Source organism: Empidonax traillii, unplaced genomic scaffold, assembly GCF_003031625.1.
Source record: "Empidonax traillii isolate 1590-97213 ecotype Southwest subspecies unplaced genomic scaffold, ASM303162v1 scaffold1083:size320519, whole genome shotgun sequence".
Classification (NCBI taxonomy): Eukaryota; Metazoa; Chordata; class Aves; order Passeriformes; family Tyrannidae; genus Empidonax; species Empidonax traillii.
The window spans coordinates 229,629-250,069 of NW_020956276.1; the positions used below are offsets into that span (position 1 = coordinate 229,629).

At 37.4% G+C, this 20,441-nt stretch overlaps 1 protein-coding gene across 3 annotated transcripts in view; it reads right to left on the minus strand.

The window, feature by feature from the left end:
- Positions 1 to 4,544: 4,544 nt before the first annotated feature.
- ANAPC10 (anaphase promoting complex subunit 10) overlaps positions 4,545 to 20,441 on the minus strand; it is a 36,807-nt gene continuing 20,910 nt past the window's right edge. For all 3 annotated transcript variants that reach the window (XM_027904754.1, XM_027904753.1, XM_027904752.1), the window contains exons 5-6: positions 4,700 to 4,932; positions 4,545 to 4,669 (exon numbers count right to left, since the gene is read on the minus strand). In XM_027904754.1, coding sequence (XP_027760555.1) covers positions 4,702 to 4,932 — 231 coding nt within the window. In that variant the 3' untranslated portion in view covers positions 4,545 to 4,669; positions 4,700 to 4,701. The remainder of the gene's footprint in view (positions 4,670 to 4,699; positions 4,933 to 20,441) is intronic.

Sequence of the window (20,441 nt, forward strand, 5' to 3'; positions counted from 1 at the left end):
CTCCGGGGGAAGAACCTTTTCCTGATACCCAAGCTGAACCTCCACTGACACAACTTCAGGCCACTCCCTTGGGTGCTGTCACTGGTTACCATAAAGCAGAGATCAGTGCCTGCCCCTCCTCTTCCCCTCACGAGGAAGTTGTAACTGCAGTGAGGTCTCCCCTCAGTCTCCTCTCCCTGAGAATGAACAGTGCCCTCAGCTGCTCCTCTTATGGCTTCCCCTCAAGGTCCTTCACCATCCTTGTGGCCATTGTTTGGACACTCTTTATGAGCCTAATGTCTTTTCTCTATTGTGGTGCCCAAAACAGCACACCGTACTCAATGTGAGGCCGCACCAGTGCAGACTGAAGTGGGACAAAGACACGCATTTATGGTTGACAAATGTCTAAAGTCTTTGTGATTTCCTGAGAAGTTTACTCCACCAGCTTCTGACTCTCCTTTATTCTTTATAGGATGTAATACAATCCAGCTCTGCTTACTAGATCCAGTCTTGTCACCCTAGCTTTCTTCAAGTGGCACTTGGGGTTGTAGCACCCAACTTACTTCAACAAGTGGAGGCATAAATTGCCTGAGCATCTGTTTCACTTGCAGTTCTTGAGTCCAAACATCTACAATTATTGCTGGCTATTGTTTGAGAAAGGTGGGGATTGTTCTAGCAATGGCCTGCTGCCTAGAGATGTGGCTTGCTCTATTACGTGAAGTAATGGCTTGCCTTCCCACTAACCGGTAGCTCTCCATGGTCCTTCAGTCTCTTCCATCACTTCATTTGTTACGCACAAGTTAACGCGTTTTTGCTAATCAGAGACAGTGATCTGAACAGCTGGCTCTCTCTCCAGCATATAAACAGATTTCAAGCCTAAATAATGTTTCGATTACTTCCCTTAGACTGTTTTAACACAGATGAAAAAAACAAGTAGCAACAGTTAAGACTCACTTCAGTCCATCTCTCATACTGCGTTCATGGCAGATTAAGCCTTTGATTCTCCGACAGGTACCTACATGCCAACTGTTCAGTAAACATCTAGTCTGAGTCTTCATATTGGGTTATCACTAACTCAAGCTTGAATAACAGCTCCAAGCACCCCCCAGCTTAGCAGCATGCCTATCTATGAAGATCAGGGTAACTAGAGAACTGGGTGACAAGTGATGTTTTATTCAGATCACTGATGTCTAAGTAACTGTCTGTGTAAGAGACACCTGAAGCCTCATATACAGGGCAGCTATTAAAAAAATAATCAATAAAATCCAGTATTCTACATTTACACCAAACAAAGCATGGAAAAATGGCATGTACACAGCTCTTCAAAACAGACTGCAAGCTACTACAAATCTCGTGTCAAGTGTCCCATATAAAATCTAAGGCAGCTTATCCCTCTTTCACTAAAAAGTATGCTATGCCTTTTTGGTAAGGTAAGAGCAAGCACAAAGGCAGCAGCTAAGAGTTGTGGATCTATAATCAGCATGTTGGCAAAAGTATCTTCCCTACAGACTAAACTAAAGCAGCAAAAGCCAAAATAGAGTTTAAATTTCAAAATGGAATTACATACAGAAATTGCATTACTGAAAAATTTGTCTTTAAAACAGTATAATTATCTGAGCATCAGCTTTGCAGTGAAATAGAAGATGGATAATGGCAATATGGCTTCAACTTTCAGCTCCGCCACAGATTCCTTATGTGAGCTTAAACAAAACATAAATGTTTTGCTGTTCTCCATTTTAGAAACCAGGAGCAGCAAATACCTCTTTTCTTCCTCTCCTGTCATCTGCCTTTTTTGTTTACACTGTGGTGCTAAGAAGACACACAGACATGACTTAATCAAAACACAGTTACTCCTGTTTATTTCAACAGGAGCTCCTCAAGATCCTGGGCACTCGGTTACCTCTCTCAGTGTCTACAAAAGAAATAAGCTAAAGCTTAATTAAAATGAAGGTTTTTTTCTCTCATACAAAGAATCAAACTTCTGTTCTGCAAGGCAGAAAGGCCTAGTATGGTATCTTCAACAAGAAGTTTTAAAATCCCTAAATTACTCCTATTTGAAGTAACGATTCAGATGACAGCCAAGACATGATTTCTTAGAACAAATATATCTTCCATCTTGTCTGTCATTTATTTCAATATTACTTCTACTAATCAGTATTTATCAGATGTTTCTTATAAAAGAGAGTGGTAAGGTTCTAGACAACTGTGTGTCTGAAAATAACGATCATGGAAAAAAAGTAGCAGCTAAAAACAATGCAATGATTTGGCAGACCAGTTTGTTTGTCCCAAATCAAATACTAAGCACTGTATTAATACACAATGGCAATAACTTGCTGCTTTATTTTCATTGCTGAAATAGTCAGCAGCCCTATGTAACCAGGCACCAAAAATGTTAAAATCGAATGTAATTCCACAGATGTTAAATACCAATGCAATGTATACACAACTGTTACAAAGCAACACAGAAAATACTTAATATGGGTCTAGAATGGCTACTGCACTCATTTCCAAGTGACACTGAACATCAAAGAGCAAGATACAAACTGTAGTAATGAGTTTGCATTTTTATATTTTAATCTGCTCCCACTCTCTTCATCACAATTCTGTTCAGTCCCAGGGTCTTCCCACAGATTACTTGCTTTCACCCAATACTAAGACTATACTTATTTTAAAGGGCCAAGGAAGAACTGAGGATCCAACTGTTTAGTGAACAGCAATGGAAGCATCTGAAGAGGTTCAACCATGGGGATGGTAAATGCTGGCAATAAAGGAGAAACAAAATATGGGAATGTGCAGCTTCAGACTGGATCTGCTGGTGATAGAAAAATAAAGTGTAACTGTACCCTTAACCTTTACAGAACCTTGTACACTTTAACATCTACAAAAAAACCCCTACATTAAATTTAATTTGCAAGTACAGATTCCCTCCTCAACAGTAAAGCTTAGCATCATCCTGTTTAACAGGGGTATCCACAGGTTTTTAAAACCGCTAGAACACCATCTAGGATTTCAGAATAGCAGGATAAGTATTCAAGCTAGGTTTCAGCTTATTCAACTAGACTGTCAGAAGTAACAATTTAGAAACCATCTAAATGTATGAACATCAGAGCCCTGAAAAAAAATCAGCAAAAGCAAGAATAGCTCTCTAAAGATCCAAAAATGATGCCTACAAAAATGAAGGCAGGGAGGAAATAGGCCCAATAAGACTGTGCTGACGTGCTTTTTCCTAGTTTACTGGATAATGTTTGTCACAGAGAAATGTTAACTTAGATATCACTTGTAGGGTGAATTGTAAAAGAAAAGAATACTTTAAAGTTTCTTTCAATTATAAGATAAATGTTACTGCCCAAAGATCAGAATTACCACAGAATTGTCTGTGGTAGAATCACTGGCTTGAAAATAGAAAGCTAAAATAAATAACGGCCACCTTAACTTCGGGGGAAAACTAGGAAAATTCCACACCTAATAATTTCCTTTCTTACAAGTCTATCCATAACTTATCAAAAACAACTAGATAAATAAATCCAGGAGGCAGAGGGAGTTGTTTTTTTAACAGAAAAATACAAAATGGTACATATTTTGCTTCCATTGCTTAAGCGAATAGCAATGAACCAGTCCTTTACACTATATAAAATGGACTGACAGACTTGGTGAAAGGCATGAGTTCGACCAGATTCTGCTGAGCAGGATATTCTGCAGTTGATACATGGAAGAGGCGTTAGATATTCCTACTCACAAGCAAGTAGACAAAGCCTGCATTTTGCTTGCAATGCTCTTTACTTTAAAACACATTTAAAAAATTCTGTGCTATGAGTTTGAGATTATCTTGTGTTATACACTTGAGTTCTCAGTACTTTAGAGGTTCATTGGGTTCCAAATTCACTCCTACATTACTGTAGGATGAGAGCATTCTGAATTCTCCTCCTGTTTTGAACAGCTATCATATAATAATGACATATCTATAATAATGTATATACTAAACATTATTGTTACCAGTCACTGGAACAGGCTCCTCAGGGAAGTGGTCATGGCACTGAGCCTGTCACAGTTCAAGGAGCATCTGGACAAAGCTCTTAAGTCATATGGTTTAGTTTTAGAAGGGAAGAAGCAGGGAGTTGGACTCGCTGATCCTTTTAAGTCCCTTCTAACTTGAGATACTCTATGGTTCTAGGATCTATTTGGCACTTACAAAGAAAGCTAAATCCATCCAGACAGCCATTAAGCAGAAGCAATCCTATACAGAAAAGGGTATAACATATTAGCATAAATGATGATGGGAAAACACTACTGGCAGTGTCTTTAAACCATGTCTTGTTCAGGAAGAATGCTCTTTAAAATGAGCACCTTTTAGGTAAAGGAATAAACAGGAGCACTTTAGAACAAACTATTTCCAGGCATAATCATTAGGGGAAGAAATCACCCTCCAAAAATGCCTATATTAAATCAATTACTGATTCCCAGTCAAATATGTTCTTTTAAAAGTGTCTGGGATTTTTTTCCTCTCAGATAATACAAGAGCACTCAGACTGCAAGGACAAGTTATGCAAAATTACAGACTACAATATATTGTAACACAGTATTATCTTTATTTCAAAATTGTACAAAGTATAAACATAAAAGATACAATCACACTGAAGTAAACCCTGCTCTTTAAGTACCTGAATACTTTAGCAATGATACCGCAGTCAAAAAAAGGCCTTTATTATTTCTCTGTAGGAAGCTCTATCTTATGGAGCGATACATCATGAAATCAATTGTTGTACATCGAGGGAATTTACCAATGGAGCTCTCTTCCACCGGAGTGTACACTTTGATTTGTCTCATGTGAGTGTCCCTTCCATTCTGGTGATTAGCTAGAACAGCAATCTGAATCATGAACGTGCGAATTGGTTTCTTGTGAGTATCCGTCAGAGGAACGTGAATCCAGCCACTTGGTTCCACTAGTTCAAGTTGCTGCCAAAAACAAGACAGAAAAGCAAAACATTCAGAGCCAGTTAACATACTTGCTATAAATGATCACATCTTAAACCCGTTTCATAAAGCAGAGTCTTGCAAATCAAATTTTAGTTGCTTTTTCAAGTTAATTTGAAATAGTACGGTTGAGAATTCATAGCTAATTTACTGCTCGTGTAATTGGATACAAATTAATCCGGTTGACTGCGGTTGTGGTTGTTTTGGCCTTTAAGAATCTACTCTTCATTTTGTGCCCTAATCTTGTGCCCTAAAAGAAAATACAGAGTTCAGAATAAATTCAAGAAAGTCAAAGCAGTACTATTTGGATCCTGTTATTGAAGCACATTACTCAAAGATGACAGAAAACATGCATTCTAATTTGGTTTATCTAGGCACTCTGAACTAAAATATACTAGAATGACTTATGTAGGAAGCTAAATGCACACGAAGTCTGGGTTTTTGGAAATTCCTTAAGATTATTAAGAGGACTGGGGAGGAGGAAAAGGAAGGTGACAGAGGAAAAAATATAAGATACCTCATAAACTTCATGTTACCCATGTGTCAAGGCAGATGCTTGGTCAATTAATAATTGCTGCACAGCCAAATGGACAAATCGTATTCTAATCCCATTTTGACGTGGTTTTTATACAACATACCCAGTGTGATATGATTATTTTTTCTTTTTTAATTTTAATCCTACACAAACCAATGTAAAAGCAAGTAAAGAAGAGCATTCTGTTAACTCTAAACCACATCACTGACATGTCAGATTGCTGAAATCAAGCTAGATGCTATGCAGAAGTGTGGTAAAAGCTTTTGTTTCAAGCTAGTTGCCCAACTTCAAAGCACAGCTCAAAACACACATGGGAAGAGCACACAAGGAAGCAGAAGTCTTGCGGGGGGGAAGAAAAACAAGACACAAAACAATTGTCCACAAGCAAGTGGATTTCACAGAGCTAAGCAAATAAGACTGCTGGTCTTGGCAGCAGAGTTCCTCTAAGGAAGATGTATGTGCTTTGAGCAGCTCAGAATTCCCATCTTTCTCCTGCAAATACTACATGACACACATCCTGTTAAATGCCTTGTTTATGCTGAAGCTTTCAAAAGAGCTACTGGTTTAGAGGCAGCAAGCACCCTGAGAATGACCCAAGAAACAAGTAAAAAAATCTGATGACTAAGCTCCTCCTTAAAAAAAAGATAGAAAAAAAATAGAAAATAGAAAAAAACCCACCAGAAAGCAAAAAACCCCAACCCAAAACTCTCCATTGCTGCAGACTCTTGAACAAATAATTTCCAAAGTATTAAATTCACTAAACCTTAGCAGCAAATCATTTCCCTCTGGGAGCCAGACACTTCCACAAACACACAGTAACTTATTTGTTGTAACCTGTCCCTTTCAAAAAGCCTACAAATCCTTTTTTTTTTTCTTTTTTTTTTTTTTTTTTGCATAGGTAACTTCAGGTAATGGCTCTTCAAAGTGATAAAAAAATTATGTACTGTTGAAGGAACTTTACAAAGGGCAGATTTATCATGGTGAGGTAGCAGTAAACAGCCTGAGCAAGTATGCTTTCCACATCCACAGCAAACAGGAAGGATGAGGATCCTACTAATATTTTATTCAACTAGTACTAAATTCACAGAGAAAAATCACCTCTTTTATTTTAAAAGAATTATGAGGCTCACAAAGGGAAGCATGGGAAAGTTAAAAGTTGCAAAGGTAATTTCACTAATGTAAAAATATACTTGAATCTTATTACATAGATTTTTTTATTGCATGCTTACTAACGCTTTGTTTCATCCCTAATCAAGGGAGGGGGTTATATGCTCTATTTATAGTGTGTTATTTTTCAGTTCAAAAAGGTAACAAAGGCAACCAATTTCTTTCTGAACCTCTCTACAGAGATAGGTCAAGTAATTTTTTCACCCATAAAACTGGCAACTGATTGGATTAAAAGGTTCCCTGGCTCCAGACCAAGCTGTTTTTTTCTTGTCCTTAGTAAAAGACAGGATTTCACAGGGGGTTTAGCTCCCACTGACTTTACCTGCAGTTCTAAGTGTCTGCATTTCCACAACCTCACATGAGTTCTCAAACCAGCCACTAGAACACACAGTATGAGCAGCCACCTAGGAAGTTATTTGAGTGCATTATGTAGAAACACCACAACTAAGCACAGACGGCACACAATTCATCAAGCAGCATTTAATTCTTAGCCTCAAAGCCTTTTTTTTCCCCCAAAAAAATCTTGACTTCACTTACTCTACATTTATCAACTTCTGTAACAGATGAATATACATACTTTCCTGTACAAATCCTGGACTCATCCTCAGAATAAACCCCTTTACCCATTCCAATCAAATAGCTGCCTGTTGGACAAAACATGATACTTGCGAGGAAGTTGGAGGTTGCACTACAATGTACTACATGCAAGAGATCAGTTAGACTTAAGTGTTTGAAAAAATGAGCTCTAGATTTCTGCCCTCTGAATAACATTCCTGCCCTGTGACATTTGAGTATTTTTTTTATTAAGTTGATGCCTACATAGTTTGTTAAAATTTTGATACCCACTCAACATTTAAACTGAAGTTTAAATGCAACAAAACCCAACTCCTGTTATCTGAACATCCAGTATGAAAGGAAGTAATATTTTGCCAGTATGATACACACATTTTCTGTGACCAAAAGAATGGTATAAACCACACACACACACACACAGGGTCTTAAATTCTTCTCCTCCACATCTGTCATGCTCTTACAGATGAATGAGACAGTTTCTTTTCCAGAGGGCCCAGGTCCACCACCAGGGAAAAGGAAGAGGGCATGGGAATAGGCAGTGGTGATACAAGACACAATGCTGCCCACTCTCAGTTCAGTGTCAGCACCCAGATCCAGCTGTTACAATTCCTAGCAGAAGTGGGATGAAATATGCAGCTCTACCCTGCCTGGAGCATTCCCAGTGTGAACAAAATCTAAAGGAAGCTTACTGTGAAGTTTTAAGAAATTCCTATTAAGCCCATGCAAATGGCAATCTTTCAAAGCCTTGTAAACCGGTCTGGAAATTTGGGTGGATTTTTACAGGGAGGCAAAAGGCACATTCTCAACACAAAGGCTGAACTGTTGCCAAATTTCAAATCCTTGCTTCAGAGCTTGGGGGCACTGGAGCATCAAAGAAGGACACCAGAATATTCTCACACAAGCAAAATAGCATACTTTTCACTGGCCTTATTCTTGGAACAGAACTGCTTTGGCTGAAACTTTCAAAAAGTTCAATCCAAAGCAGATATCTATCTGGCATGGAAAAATCTGTTTGAACCGAACTCTGGCAAAAGTTAGAAAGTAACTAAGAGTTAAGCCTTGAAATATAAAGGGTCACATAACCTTAAGTACAGGTGGCACTAGCAGCTCTACCTATAGTAAATACTACACCTCAAAGCAGTTTCAGTGGCCTTCACTGTCAAGCTTGTTCTTTTAAAGTATAATATATATATATAAATGGACACACACACGTTTCACCCCAACTCTACAGCATCAGTCCATTATGACCAAATATCAGATTAAGTTCCCTCTGGTATTTTTTCCTGCTTGGTAGGTCATTTAAGTAATTAAGAATCCCTTACAATTAACTGTCTTCCAGGCAAGTTCTAAAAATCAGCTATATCACTAATTACCTGAGTGAAATTAAAAATTGGAAGTTTCTTTTTCTTATTGTGTTTTACCAGAAAAGTTTTTTTTTTAAAAAAAGGGAAACAAAGGAATGAATCAATGCAAGTTCAGTATTCGTAACTCAGAACAGTTCCTGCAGGCTCTACACTAATCTTACATACAATGTACCAAAAGCCCAGGCTTTGCGGGTTTTTTAAATTTGCTTCTAATACTATAAATTTTGTGACAATTAGTAAACAAGAAGAGCATGAAAGTCAAAATAAAAGAACAAAGGGATAAAAATTGAAATAGAAAAATCACTGACTTGTCCTCTGCTGCTGTTATACTCTAGCTCTTCTCCTGCTTTCTCTCCGTTGGTTTCTTATTTTTCCTGTCCTCTGCATGCTACAGTTTTACCTATGGACATATACTCCCAACTCCAGCAATCCTTGTTATTTTGAAAGCCAAATAAAAATTAATGTTCTCAATGGAAATCTCCCCAGCCTGAACACAAGAGATTTTAAGAGGAAGTTTCTTCTGCAGTTGCTGGCCTCTTTATAAGGTGGTGAGTTATTTATCCAAAGAAGGCTTTTCTTATTGTACTTAATCCTACTTAAAATGAATACTGACCTCTTCTCGATACACAGTGATATTCTGTTTAAATTCTGTCGTGCCTTCAAAGTGGTACATAACTCTAAATGCGACTTCTGCTGGGCTTATACACAGTTTTTTGCTTTATTTACAGTAGGCTAACATCCTTGAAATAATGCATGATTTTTGCTGCCCTATGAAGACATCTTTTGTAAAGATACAAAAAGAGAAAAAAACACTGTAAGTGGTTTCATTTCCAGAGTAATTACAAATATGTCCCAGATGTATGCTAGACAGGGCTCTGAGATTTCAGGAGAATATATATATATATGTATATATGTATATGAAGAAAAAGCTGTCTGCTTGCTTCCTCTGCGGAAAAATCCTTTTCTGCACACACACACTGACAGAAAGCTGAGAATTATTGCTGCCATCACAGCTTCAGCATGATACAAGATTCTGAGATGTTGGTATCTTATCAAATGTCCATTTTATCATCTGTTCTTCTAGAGCCAAATGGCTATGAAACCAAACAGCATTTGATTTTACTCCTTCTATTTTGCTCCTAAGTTGTTCAAGATGCTTTCTGTTTTAGTGATTTTGCCAACTATGAAATTAAAAGTAGAGGCTAGACTCTTCACACATATAGTTTTGCCTTTCTATGAGCTTAAATAGTTCTTACAATACAGTTATATAAAAAAACTAAGCTTCTCAAAGCAGGTGTTCTCAATAAACAATGTAGTCTTCCAAGCAGATTATAAAACTAAGTTCCAGACAAAATAAATGCTATATTCAGAAATGAAGTATTTATCAATACACAAACCTTCCCATGTCAGGAAAGGGTTTTCCCTGTTTAGCCATTGTTTTTTTTTTACAGCTATCTGAATATATTCTCATAACAATTGGCAAGGAGAAAGTAGGCTGGCTCAGCTTCCAAAATTCTCTTTCCATAACTGCCATGCCCTACCATACAGTTACCAGGATTCAGAATCAGTAGGGCCTCTGAATAATTCCAAGTATTGGAACTGTCAACACATGAAGTAGCAGAGTTTGGGCTTCAGCCATCACTTCACTTAGGAAGGAAGAGAACCAGTTAATAGCAGTGATGCACCAGTTCCAGCAATAAAAATGAAGCACGTCCAAAAGCAACTCCACAAGTTCCAAGTGAGCCAAAGGAGGGACACCACATTAGCAGCTTAACAAGAAACACAGAAACATGCTCAAAGGATCCACTGTGAAAAGCACACTCCTCTGCCCTAAAGAAGCAACGACCACCTAAGGAGGTGGCTCTGTGGTCTTAATCAGCCACCTCCTTAAATGGTCAAGAAATCCAACTTCAGCCCATTAGGCAGGAGAAGTTTTCCATTCTTTCAAACAGCAGTTCCTGAAGAGTCTAGAGGGCCCAGTCCATCCCTCAGGAAGATTCAACTACGGATTTAGGCAGACAAGAGACTAATTGCCAAATAAGCAGTATCAGAGAGCGAAACCTGCAAACACTAAAAATTTTTTTCATATATAAGCTCTATGTTCAAATAAGCTGCAAGAAATAACTTTTGGTAAGACGGAAAACGTTGAGAACCAGAAAGGTCAAAAAGACCCTTGCAAAAAGTTTTACAGAAGCTCCTTCTTTAGACTACTCTGCTCCAGATTAAACCAGTAAAAATCAATCAATGCCCAAGTGTTAGAAACTTGTATCCAATGAAAATAAAGACACCTAAACGCCCAAGCCAAGCTAGAGAGAAAATCTAGAAAAGGAAGAACAGTAAAGCTAGAAAAACAAATCCTCAGTGGGTCAAGGATTAGCATCTACAATGCTCAAATACATATTTCTATACTGCCTTTCCAAATTTCATGTTTGGATTACATAAGCAGCACACCACATGTTGGAGGACATCAGTGGGTTCATAGAGTAGAGAAACAGGCATGTTTCTGAAGTAAGTAGATGATGCCAACTGAGCTATGTATGATACAACCTAAATTTCATCTGGCAGAAGGGATTCACCAGCCAGCTCATGAAATTGTTTCATTGACTGGTCTATTTTAACGTTCTTCAGAATTTGATATTCCTTAGGTGTCTTGATTAGAATTACCCCATACAGTAAAAAAGCAAGGAACAATTTTATTTGATTCTGCTGTTGAAACAATGCAATCTCTTCCCAGACGAACATATCTGATTCAAACAGAATTCCAATACTATAACAGGAATAAATTTAGGAAGAACACAGCATTGAAATTTCATCCACAAGACGTTAACAGGGAAAGTCAGCTTTTGCATTATTATTGCTCTCACAGTTTGTCTTTGAAATGTCCTGAAGATGAGGAACACATAGGAAGACAATAACTGAGTCTTGGATATGATGGGGAGTATCTGATGAGCAAATATGCACATAAGCCCATTGTTAAATGGAGAAAATATCACATGATAAAATGGCACATGCTGTAGACTACCAGGAGTTTTATTACATGGATTCATAGGAAAAACGCTGTTTCAAAAGTAACAAGTGATGAAGACTCCTAAGTACTGATGACTGCAAAAGAGTCAAGGCTGTGCTGAACTGCCCACATTAAAAAATTCCCAATAGATGAAATCCCGTTGGTGGAAGTCCCACATGTTGATACAGGGTTAGTCTGGGCACGTGTAAAGGGGCCCCTGTCCGTGGTACTTAAGCACTACCACTCTGCCCATCAAATCCCCCACCCCTGCAGCTGCTCATAGCACTTGCACAATCAGGTACATGTGGCCTCAGAGACAAAGAAACAGCTTGCCAAATGCTCAGCTACTCTGAATTTGTTAGCCACAACTGTCTTGCTCAATTTTAATTTCAGAAAATACTGCCTGCTTAGTTTTGGGTGGCAAAAAAACCCCAACCAAACAAAAACCCACAAACAAAAAAACCAACCCAACACAAAACAACAACAAAACCACAAACAAGCAAAGGGAAAGAAAAAAATAGACAACGGTCTTCGAATACTTCATTCTCTAGAATGTGGTGAGAACAACTCTTCATTCTAGAAAATTTACCTGCAGAAACCATCGTGAATTTGTCACAGGTTGTTTGCTAAGAAACTCTCTCGGGAAAGAAAGAAACTCTGTTTTCAGTGGTTCTCAGTTTTTGTTGTGCCATGTACACCTTTTTTTAAAATATGTTCTGTAAGGGACGATGCATAGGTAGCTCAATATTCATTACAAAACATATGTCTCAAGATGTATATATTGTTTCAGAGATGTTCAAAAATGTTAAACAGTCTTGGACAGTTTGCTTTCCAGTCCCACATCTTTAAAATTCTATTGTTAAGCAAGGTAACTTGAATCTTTACATAATAGTTTATGCTGAACACACTCATAAATTAAAACTCATTAGAGAATATTTGCCATCCTGTGTATGTCTTAAGGGGCAACCATCCTATCCACTGGAACTTAAGAAAAAAACATAAACCCCTTCACCCCGTCCCTTTGAAAAGCAGAGTGATCAAATCAGCAAATACAGAACGACAACGAAGAAACTCTAGAATGGAGTTTCACACTTGCAAGTATGGCAATAAGGCCTATAACTCCAAAGCAGACCTTCTACCTACAGCAGGAAGTCATCTAAGTTCAGTCTGGTTTCCGCTAAAACAGATTCCATCTTAACAGGAACCTATTGCTCCAGAAGGAACACTGTCTCCAACTCTTATGAAATCAGTCATGACATCTGTGAAATTCTGGATCCCTGATTCAATGAAAAATGGGTTTCATAATTCATTTATGGATCAGTCTAGAGTGGAGGAAGGGAAGGCAAATCTACCCTAAGTGCATTAGCATTCTCCTGTGGGGACTCTCATCTCCTTACCCAGCTGTCACAATCCACAGGAATGCCAGACCTTTCAAGTGCACCGCTTGGCAAACTCTGAGAAGGCTCCTGGAATCAGGGGAAATCCTTCAGACCTACAGGGATTTGGCTTCAACGTGAATCTCCGTTCCTTCCCTTGGGCTTGGCAGATAGCATGCTGAAGACGAAAAAGCTGCAGAAAAAATTCTTTGAGTTCATGCTCTGGAGTGGTGGCCTGGCTGACAGTATCAAAAAGTAGGTAACGCAGCCCAAAACAAACTTTCTGCTTCAGTTTTCCTATTTCTGGTACCTAAGTTGTTAAAGTTGCAAACATACTGGAACAGACTGCATCTGAGCAGTCTGGCCTTAAAAACGAATGGTAGAAAATCTATGGTTTGCTGCAAGTCTTTAAACTTTTCAAAATTCCAGCATTCTGAAAGAAGAATGAGGGGTTTTTTTTTATTATTTTTTTTAAACCAGGGTATTATATAACTCAAATTATCAGTAGTTCACAGTATTATAAATGCAGATGTGAAAAAGAAACAGTACATTTAAAAACAAAAACAAACCCCACCCCAAAATAAACAAAACAACCAAACACCTCCCCCCAAAATTACTATAAAATATGTAGCCTATACTGCACATCATGAATTTAGAAAGAAGTGCATATCCCATTTAGTGAAAACAAATGTTTTATACCTTTTGGGAAGCACATCAAATCATAAAAGTTTATCTCACTGCAACGTTTTTTCATTTTATGGACAAGTAACTAAGGAGGAGGCCCCACATACATAAGGTATCTGTGTAAGCATAATACTAACAGATTTACTAACTGGGAAGTAGGAATCTGGCAGATGACGACCCACTGATACAATTTATTTTTGGAATGCTGAGTGATGATACAGAAGAGAACCAGAATATTCTCTAACAATTATATGCTTAAAGGATCAACTGCTATAAAAATGGAGCAAATGATGGCATAAACGTGGCAATAGTGATTCAGGGGACTTATTCTTTAGAAAACCCCCAGTAACTTTTACCTGATCAGAAGGTGGGGAAAAAAACCAACTGTCAAATAAACAAAACAAAAGCCACTACACCTTCCCATATTCATTCCAGCAAATGGCACCCTCTGCATTGAAACCTTTTAGTCATACACAAAATATAAAATAATGACAGATCTATCAAAAAACCCCATCTGGTTAAGTATGTGATATTCATAAAAGGAAAGAGGGCACAACATTCTTAAAATTACTTAAGATGACACATTACTGGCCCTTTCATTTAAATTTTTATCTTAGTCATAAATTTGAGTTCTCTCACTCCAAGCACCAAAAAGCCCTAAGATTTTCCTGTAATAAGATGTTAAAGTCTTAGTCCCTTTTCAAAGCAGCATCCATCCAAAATAAAGACATAATCTCCTACAATTTCCAGGTGAGTCAGGCTGCTCTTGGAAAAGAGAGTAGCACTGCAACCATTTACTGAAGAGAGGTAGTGGAAACTAGTGGTGGAAGAGCAGACAGTCATACACAGAGAACAGAAACCAGATTGAACAAGCTACAAATGCAAGATACAGTTCAACCATTGAACATGCTACAGCTAAGAAGTCTGAAAATAAATTTTAAAAAAAAAACCCAAAACATTCTGAAGTTCAGGTGAATTTGCCTTACAAATAGAACTTCTGACTGAAGAACGGGACAAGGTGCCAACATTGGCAGCTGCCTTTTATGAAAGGTAACAGAGCAGATTGGACTCAGTGATCTTAGAGGTCTTTTCCAATCTAAATGATTCTATGAGTCTTAACACCACAGAATTCTCCAAGGAAGGGCAGAATAAACAAAACTTCCTGTAAGCAGAGAAACGTGCTTTAAAAGAAAATCCTAACAATAGTTACTTGTTAGGCAATGGCTTTACACAAGAGGACCTTTAAGCACATGGAATGAAGACATTAGAAACAAGAAGACAGGAGAACATAAAGGTAAAGGTGCTATCAATTTTTTTTTTCAAACTAGAACCGCTGGGTACAAACTGAAACAATACAAACATTACAAATGGATTATGTACTGCACAAAATGATTGCAAATGGAAGTTAAATGACTGAAAACATTCCTGGGAAATAACTAATCTTACAAAGGGGCTGAAGTTTGCAAACTGGATGAAAACTATACTGCCAGTGTCTCCAGTTCCCATTTCTTCTAATATATGTAACAAAATTATATTGTGTTTGTGTGGGAAAAAAAAAAAGTCATAATTTACCTTCAAAATTGTTTAGCCATATCCAGGAAATATGTCTAGACATAGCTACAGTTAAATTATACAAAGAAAGTATTTGAAAAAAAAAAATGCAATGAATATTAAAGATTTAAGTGTCAGAAAACTAGCCACATCTCAAATAACTTAGTGGCAATAACCTAGTGACTACATTTCATGTCATGCACTTTGCATCCCAGAGAATACAGAAAATTAACAGAGGAAATGAATGCATGTAAGAAAACAGGAATATCAAGATATTTTAAAAAATAGTCAGTAGTTGTAACAGCAGCCAGCTGGTAGCTCTCAAGCACTCTTTATAGGTGAGGGGAAGAAACCAAAAGAAAATCATTCCCCTCACTGAAAGGGGCTATTATTACACATTGACAAAAACTAGATTTCTGATCTTCTGCCAGAGAACAGGCCCACAAAGCTGCATGGCTTTAACACTTTATCTGTTACACAAAGTTGTATTTCCTGAGTGACTTCCATTTTTAGAAAAAGACCGCAACAAATTATACCTGAGTGCTACTAAATAATAATAAAAAAAATCCTACTCATTCTTTACTAGCAAGAGGACAAGTTGTTGTTAACTTTGGTTAAGTGAAAGCATTTCTCCTGCTTTCACAGGAGCGGCTTGTTTCTGAGAATTACAGGGGGTTGCCTCTCCTAAAATCAAGGAATTTAAAGACACTAAACCTATGTAAATAATCCCCAAATCCTGCAGAAGTACAGTATGCAAAGAAGTAAAACATTTGTGTCTGGATAAGGACTCTGGATACTCAGTAAAGGTGAGTGGGGCAAAACCTGATAAACTGTAAGATTACTCAAGTGCATTGCAGTACGCCAGGCTTCAATAAGCAAATGCAGAGTAACATTCCAGAGGATCCAGAGCAGAACCTAATGCTCAGCTCAAGGAACATCTTCTCATCGGAAACAAATGCAAAAGACTGTTGTGAAAACTATTTGTGCAAATTTAAAATGCAGTGCAATGTCTCATCTAAGAAAGATCCCAAATTCGTAAACAAGTCTCACTGCGGATATATTTTCATACGAATGAACTTTAGAAGAGAAGAAATATGAGTATATCTGTCAGAGGTTCAGCTGGGTAGTTTTATAAGAGCCAGAATACACTTCCATAAATTTGCAAAGCTGGAATCAGAACTGTTGCCCAATGGAAGCATTTAATTTTACATCTAACCACAACTTTTTTTAATGTAGTGGAAAAAATGCAGTAGTTTTTACCTTTTGCTTATGTTTTCCTACAAATTGATATATAAGCATGTCCAAAAACATGCAAGGCTTTGTTTCACTGTTTAATGTGGAGGTCAGACTCTAGACTCTGATTCTTTCAATCTAGATGAATTCTATTTCTTGAATTCTTTCTGGGAGTCAAAGGTTCCTTGAGTCACCTTTCACTCATAGAATGTACAGCTCAAAAAGGTATTCAGATAGTGCTATACAGTGTTGGGGTAATGGCTACCTCGCTGTAAAAGCAATTCTGCTATAAACAACAGCGTAGAATAGCCTTACTGCTGCATTCTACAGACTAAGAACATGAGCTTTTCAGCATAAACTGTATGAGAACCAAAATTAAATTACATTCTAAGTTTGCTCCTGAAGCATGAGGGAGCAGAGGGAAAAAAACAGAGCATGAGAACAACATAATGGAAAACTTTCTTACCAACAGGCCTCCTAAGTCCTAAATCTAGATACTATCTTACTGCTTAGAAAAGTGAAGTCAGCAACAAGGTGACGGAATTGAATTACAAATATGTAAGACTTACTGTATATCTACAAGTTCTGTAGATATATATAGATATGCTCCTTTGCTTATTTTTGCTATGCAAGTAAATCTTTGTCTCCTCATGACGTTATAATAAATAAATAAATAATAAATGACACGTTATAATAAATAAATAAATAAAAGAAGTTATAAAGAAAAAGAAGAAACTAATAATTCCACAATAGAAGCTCTTATCCCAGCAGTACTGGATTTACCCACAGCTGATTTATGAGAACCCTTCAGTTAAACATGGTGACCAACACAATCACAACAGAGACCTATTCAAACAGAGGGAAGTCTACTTCAAAATTTTCCTAAATCACTTCTCCTGATAAGGAATTGTAACTGTTTTCAAAACATATGATTTGATTTAACCTTATCTTTGTAATGTTACTCAATAACATTATCTTCCTAAAAACCTCAACATAAGAGAAACAAATCAGGATTTTCTGCATTTGCTAGTAGAAATAATCAAAAAAATCCCTCATACCCACGGTTGAATTTGACCTCTGACAGATACAGAGAGGGGAAAAATAAAAATTAGAAAAGAAACATAATAAGAATTAGGGCTAGACTCTCATGGTTCACGCAAAGACTGTGACTGAGAACAGCGTTCATAAAAAGCCTCAATAAAAACTGTATTTGTTAACATTCCTTTAACATGAGACATAAAACACTCCAGAATTCATTCTGAAATAAAATAAGACTGTTAGATAAACCTAGTTTAGGAATTGGATGAAGGCAGCTAGAGAGCACAGGCCCTGAAGCCAGACACACATGCTACATTATTATCCTCATTCCACTCTCTCCTGTGTGTTCGCGCAGAAAATGGAAAAATCCTGGGAAAGGTTTTTCCGATTCAAACACATGATCTCAGTTATCTTATAACAGATTTAAGACAAAGAACAGCCCTCAGAAAGAAATAAATTATACTTCATATCTATAGAAACATTTCCACATACTACTTGAGATAAGGAACAGTATAACACCACATTCAATCTCTTCCCATCTCCTTAAAAAAAAAAAACAACTTTGCAAAGAGTTGAATTTATACTCTGTTTGGCAGTGTTCTCCTCAAAGCTACATGCAGGCACATGATCCCTGACCAAAATAACACTGCAGCAATCAAGGGACCAAGACTTCTCTCTAGAAAGCACTGTCATGATGACAGCTCCGAAGCAACTGAATCTCTTGCTCAAGAACCCTGTGTTTGTTCCAGATACCACTTGCCAAGTGGCATTTTCTTCTGATCAAGGAATCATTTTAACTTACCATGTGAACAGAATTTTCTGTAACTCACTTTCTGTAACTGCTTTCCTAATGACACTGTAAACAATCTCAGCTTTCCATTACAATGCTAGGCTTCAGGAATAAAAAAAATAAAAAAAAAAAAAAAGGGGTTGATTGTAATGATAAAAACCTCTTGTATACCTACATAAAATACATTTGTTCCTTTACTTTATCTCTATGAATTTATGGAATTTTCAGTTTTTTCTTTTGGTGCTGACCAGATATAGCATGGTTTATCCAGTGCATTTTATGGATATGTTTTGGTTTTTTTTTTTAAATCTTAATTAGTAACATTGCCTGATAACTTTGCCACAAGGCAATACATACTATGAATAGTCAAATCTGACTGAGTTTGTACTGATGCGAGTAAAGATATTACAACATGGAAGTCACACATATAAAAAACAGTAAGTGGTGGACCGATATTCTTTATCTATTAAAATTTCCTTTAAATTGGGACCACTTCCTCCCCCCACCCCACTGCTAGATGTTAACATAGTCACAGGATGTTTCCAGCTGCTGGTGCCTACAAGTTGTTTAAGTGAAACAGGCAACAAGGTGTAGTGTGCCAGCTGACCAGCACTAGTCGAGATGACAGCACAAAACTTTTCATTCTTAGATATCCTAGAAAGTTCCCATTGCTTTTATATTTTTTACGCTTAACCCAAATTCAACATCACCTGCTGCCTTTTCTCTTTGAAGGATTTTAATACTTTGCTAGCACCCAGAGGAATCAGAATCAGTCTTTGATGTGACCTTTCTGCATGTCCTTAGCACTCCTCCATGTCTGAAATTATCTAGTGCTTCCTCTAGGGATTACTCTCTGCAACTAAGTCTATGAGCGCAATCAGGTAAATCAAAGGTGATTGTTTATAATTCACTGACTTTATCCTCCCAATCCTATTTCAGCATGTGGGGTAAAATAGCTTAAAGGCCACTGCAAGGAGTCTCCCACTGGCTAGCAACCTCTCCAGAAAGAGAAAAACACGACTGAGTGAGCAACATCTTACTGTCAGCTTTGACAACAACTCTGCTTTAAATCTTTCAAGGCAAATGCTAGTGTTCAGGATTGGACTCCCATGGTGTTTTCACACATAGGATCCAAAATCCAAGGAGATATTTTTGGATCTCTCAGGTCTGGGGAACTTCTAAAATGGGAAAAGAGAATGGTTGCAGAATGTGGTAAGAGAGAAGAAGAGATTGTTAAATAAAGAGCTTTTTACCTATTTCCATGGAGTATGTAGGGTCCTTTACTAGAGAAAAATATATTTTCCCTTTCAAATACAGGTCTGCTGCACTTCTCCAAGACTTCTGTCCTAATATGCTGCTCCCTAGATATTAAAGAAGAGTCCCTTGTTCCAGACAGTTTCTTCAATGGTACCTACCTTTTTGCTCAGCTAAGTAACTGTAAAGTCAGATGTCCAGAGTCCTCCTGGAATACTCATCATTCTTTCTCCACATGCTTCCCCAAAAGCCAGTAAATGGTACAGCAGGAAAACAAAGACAACAAAAATTTTCTGGTTTTTCCCTAGCTCCAACCTTCAAGCTTTATGTGACCAGGAAATTCTTCAAGCATCCAAGAAAAAAACTTAACCGACAATCCACACATGTATTTCTCCCTGGGACACACACACTTAAAAATTGTTACCAGAAGCTTTCCTTCAAATCTTTACAAGCAAGAAAAATTAAGAGGTGCACGATGTTGTCAGAATAATTAATACTGTAAGGAAATTCAAAGTGCAGGCTTTCCCCTTGTCAGTTATAAAAAAAAAAAAAAACCCTGTTGGTTTAATTTCTGCAATAGATTGTGGCACATTTGTTCACAACAAGTTATAAAAAATTAATATAATATCTTAAGTAATTTGCTGTCTACTATAGAAGACCACACCTGGGTGGCAAACCATTATGCTTTGATCTGACAAGTAAATTAAGATAACCTATACCTAAGAACCAGCCCATTACCATATTGGTAACACTAAAAAGGAAAGATATGCACTTTTGCAGTTACTCCTCTGAAGGAAAAGACACACATGCTTATAGTTCTGTGGTCATATGACATGATCTTAGCCACAGTCAAGAGGGACAGGAACCAAAAAACCCCCACAGGTGAAGTCAGTCTGTAATATTTTTTTTACATAGATAA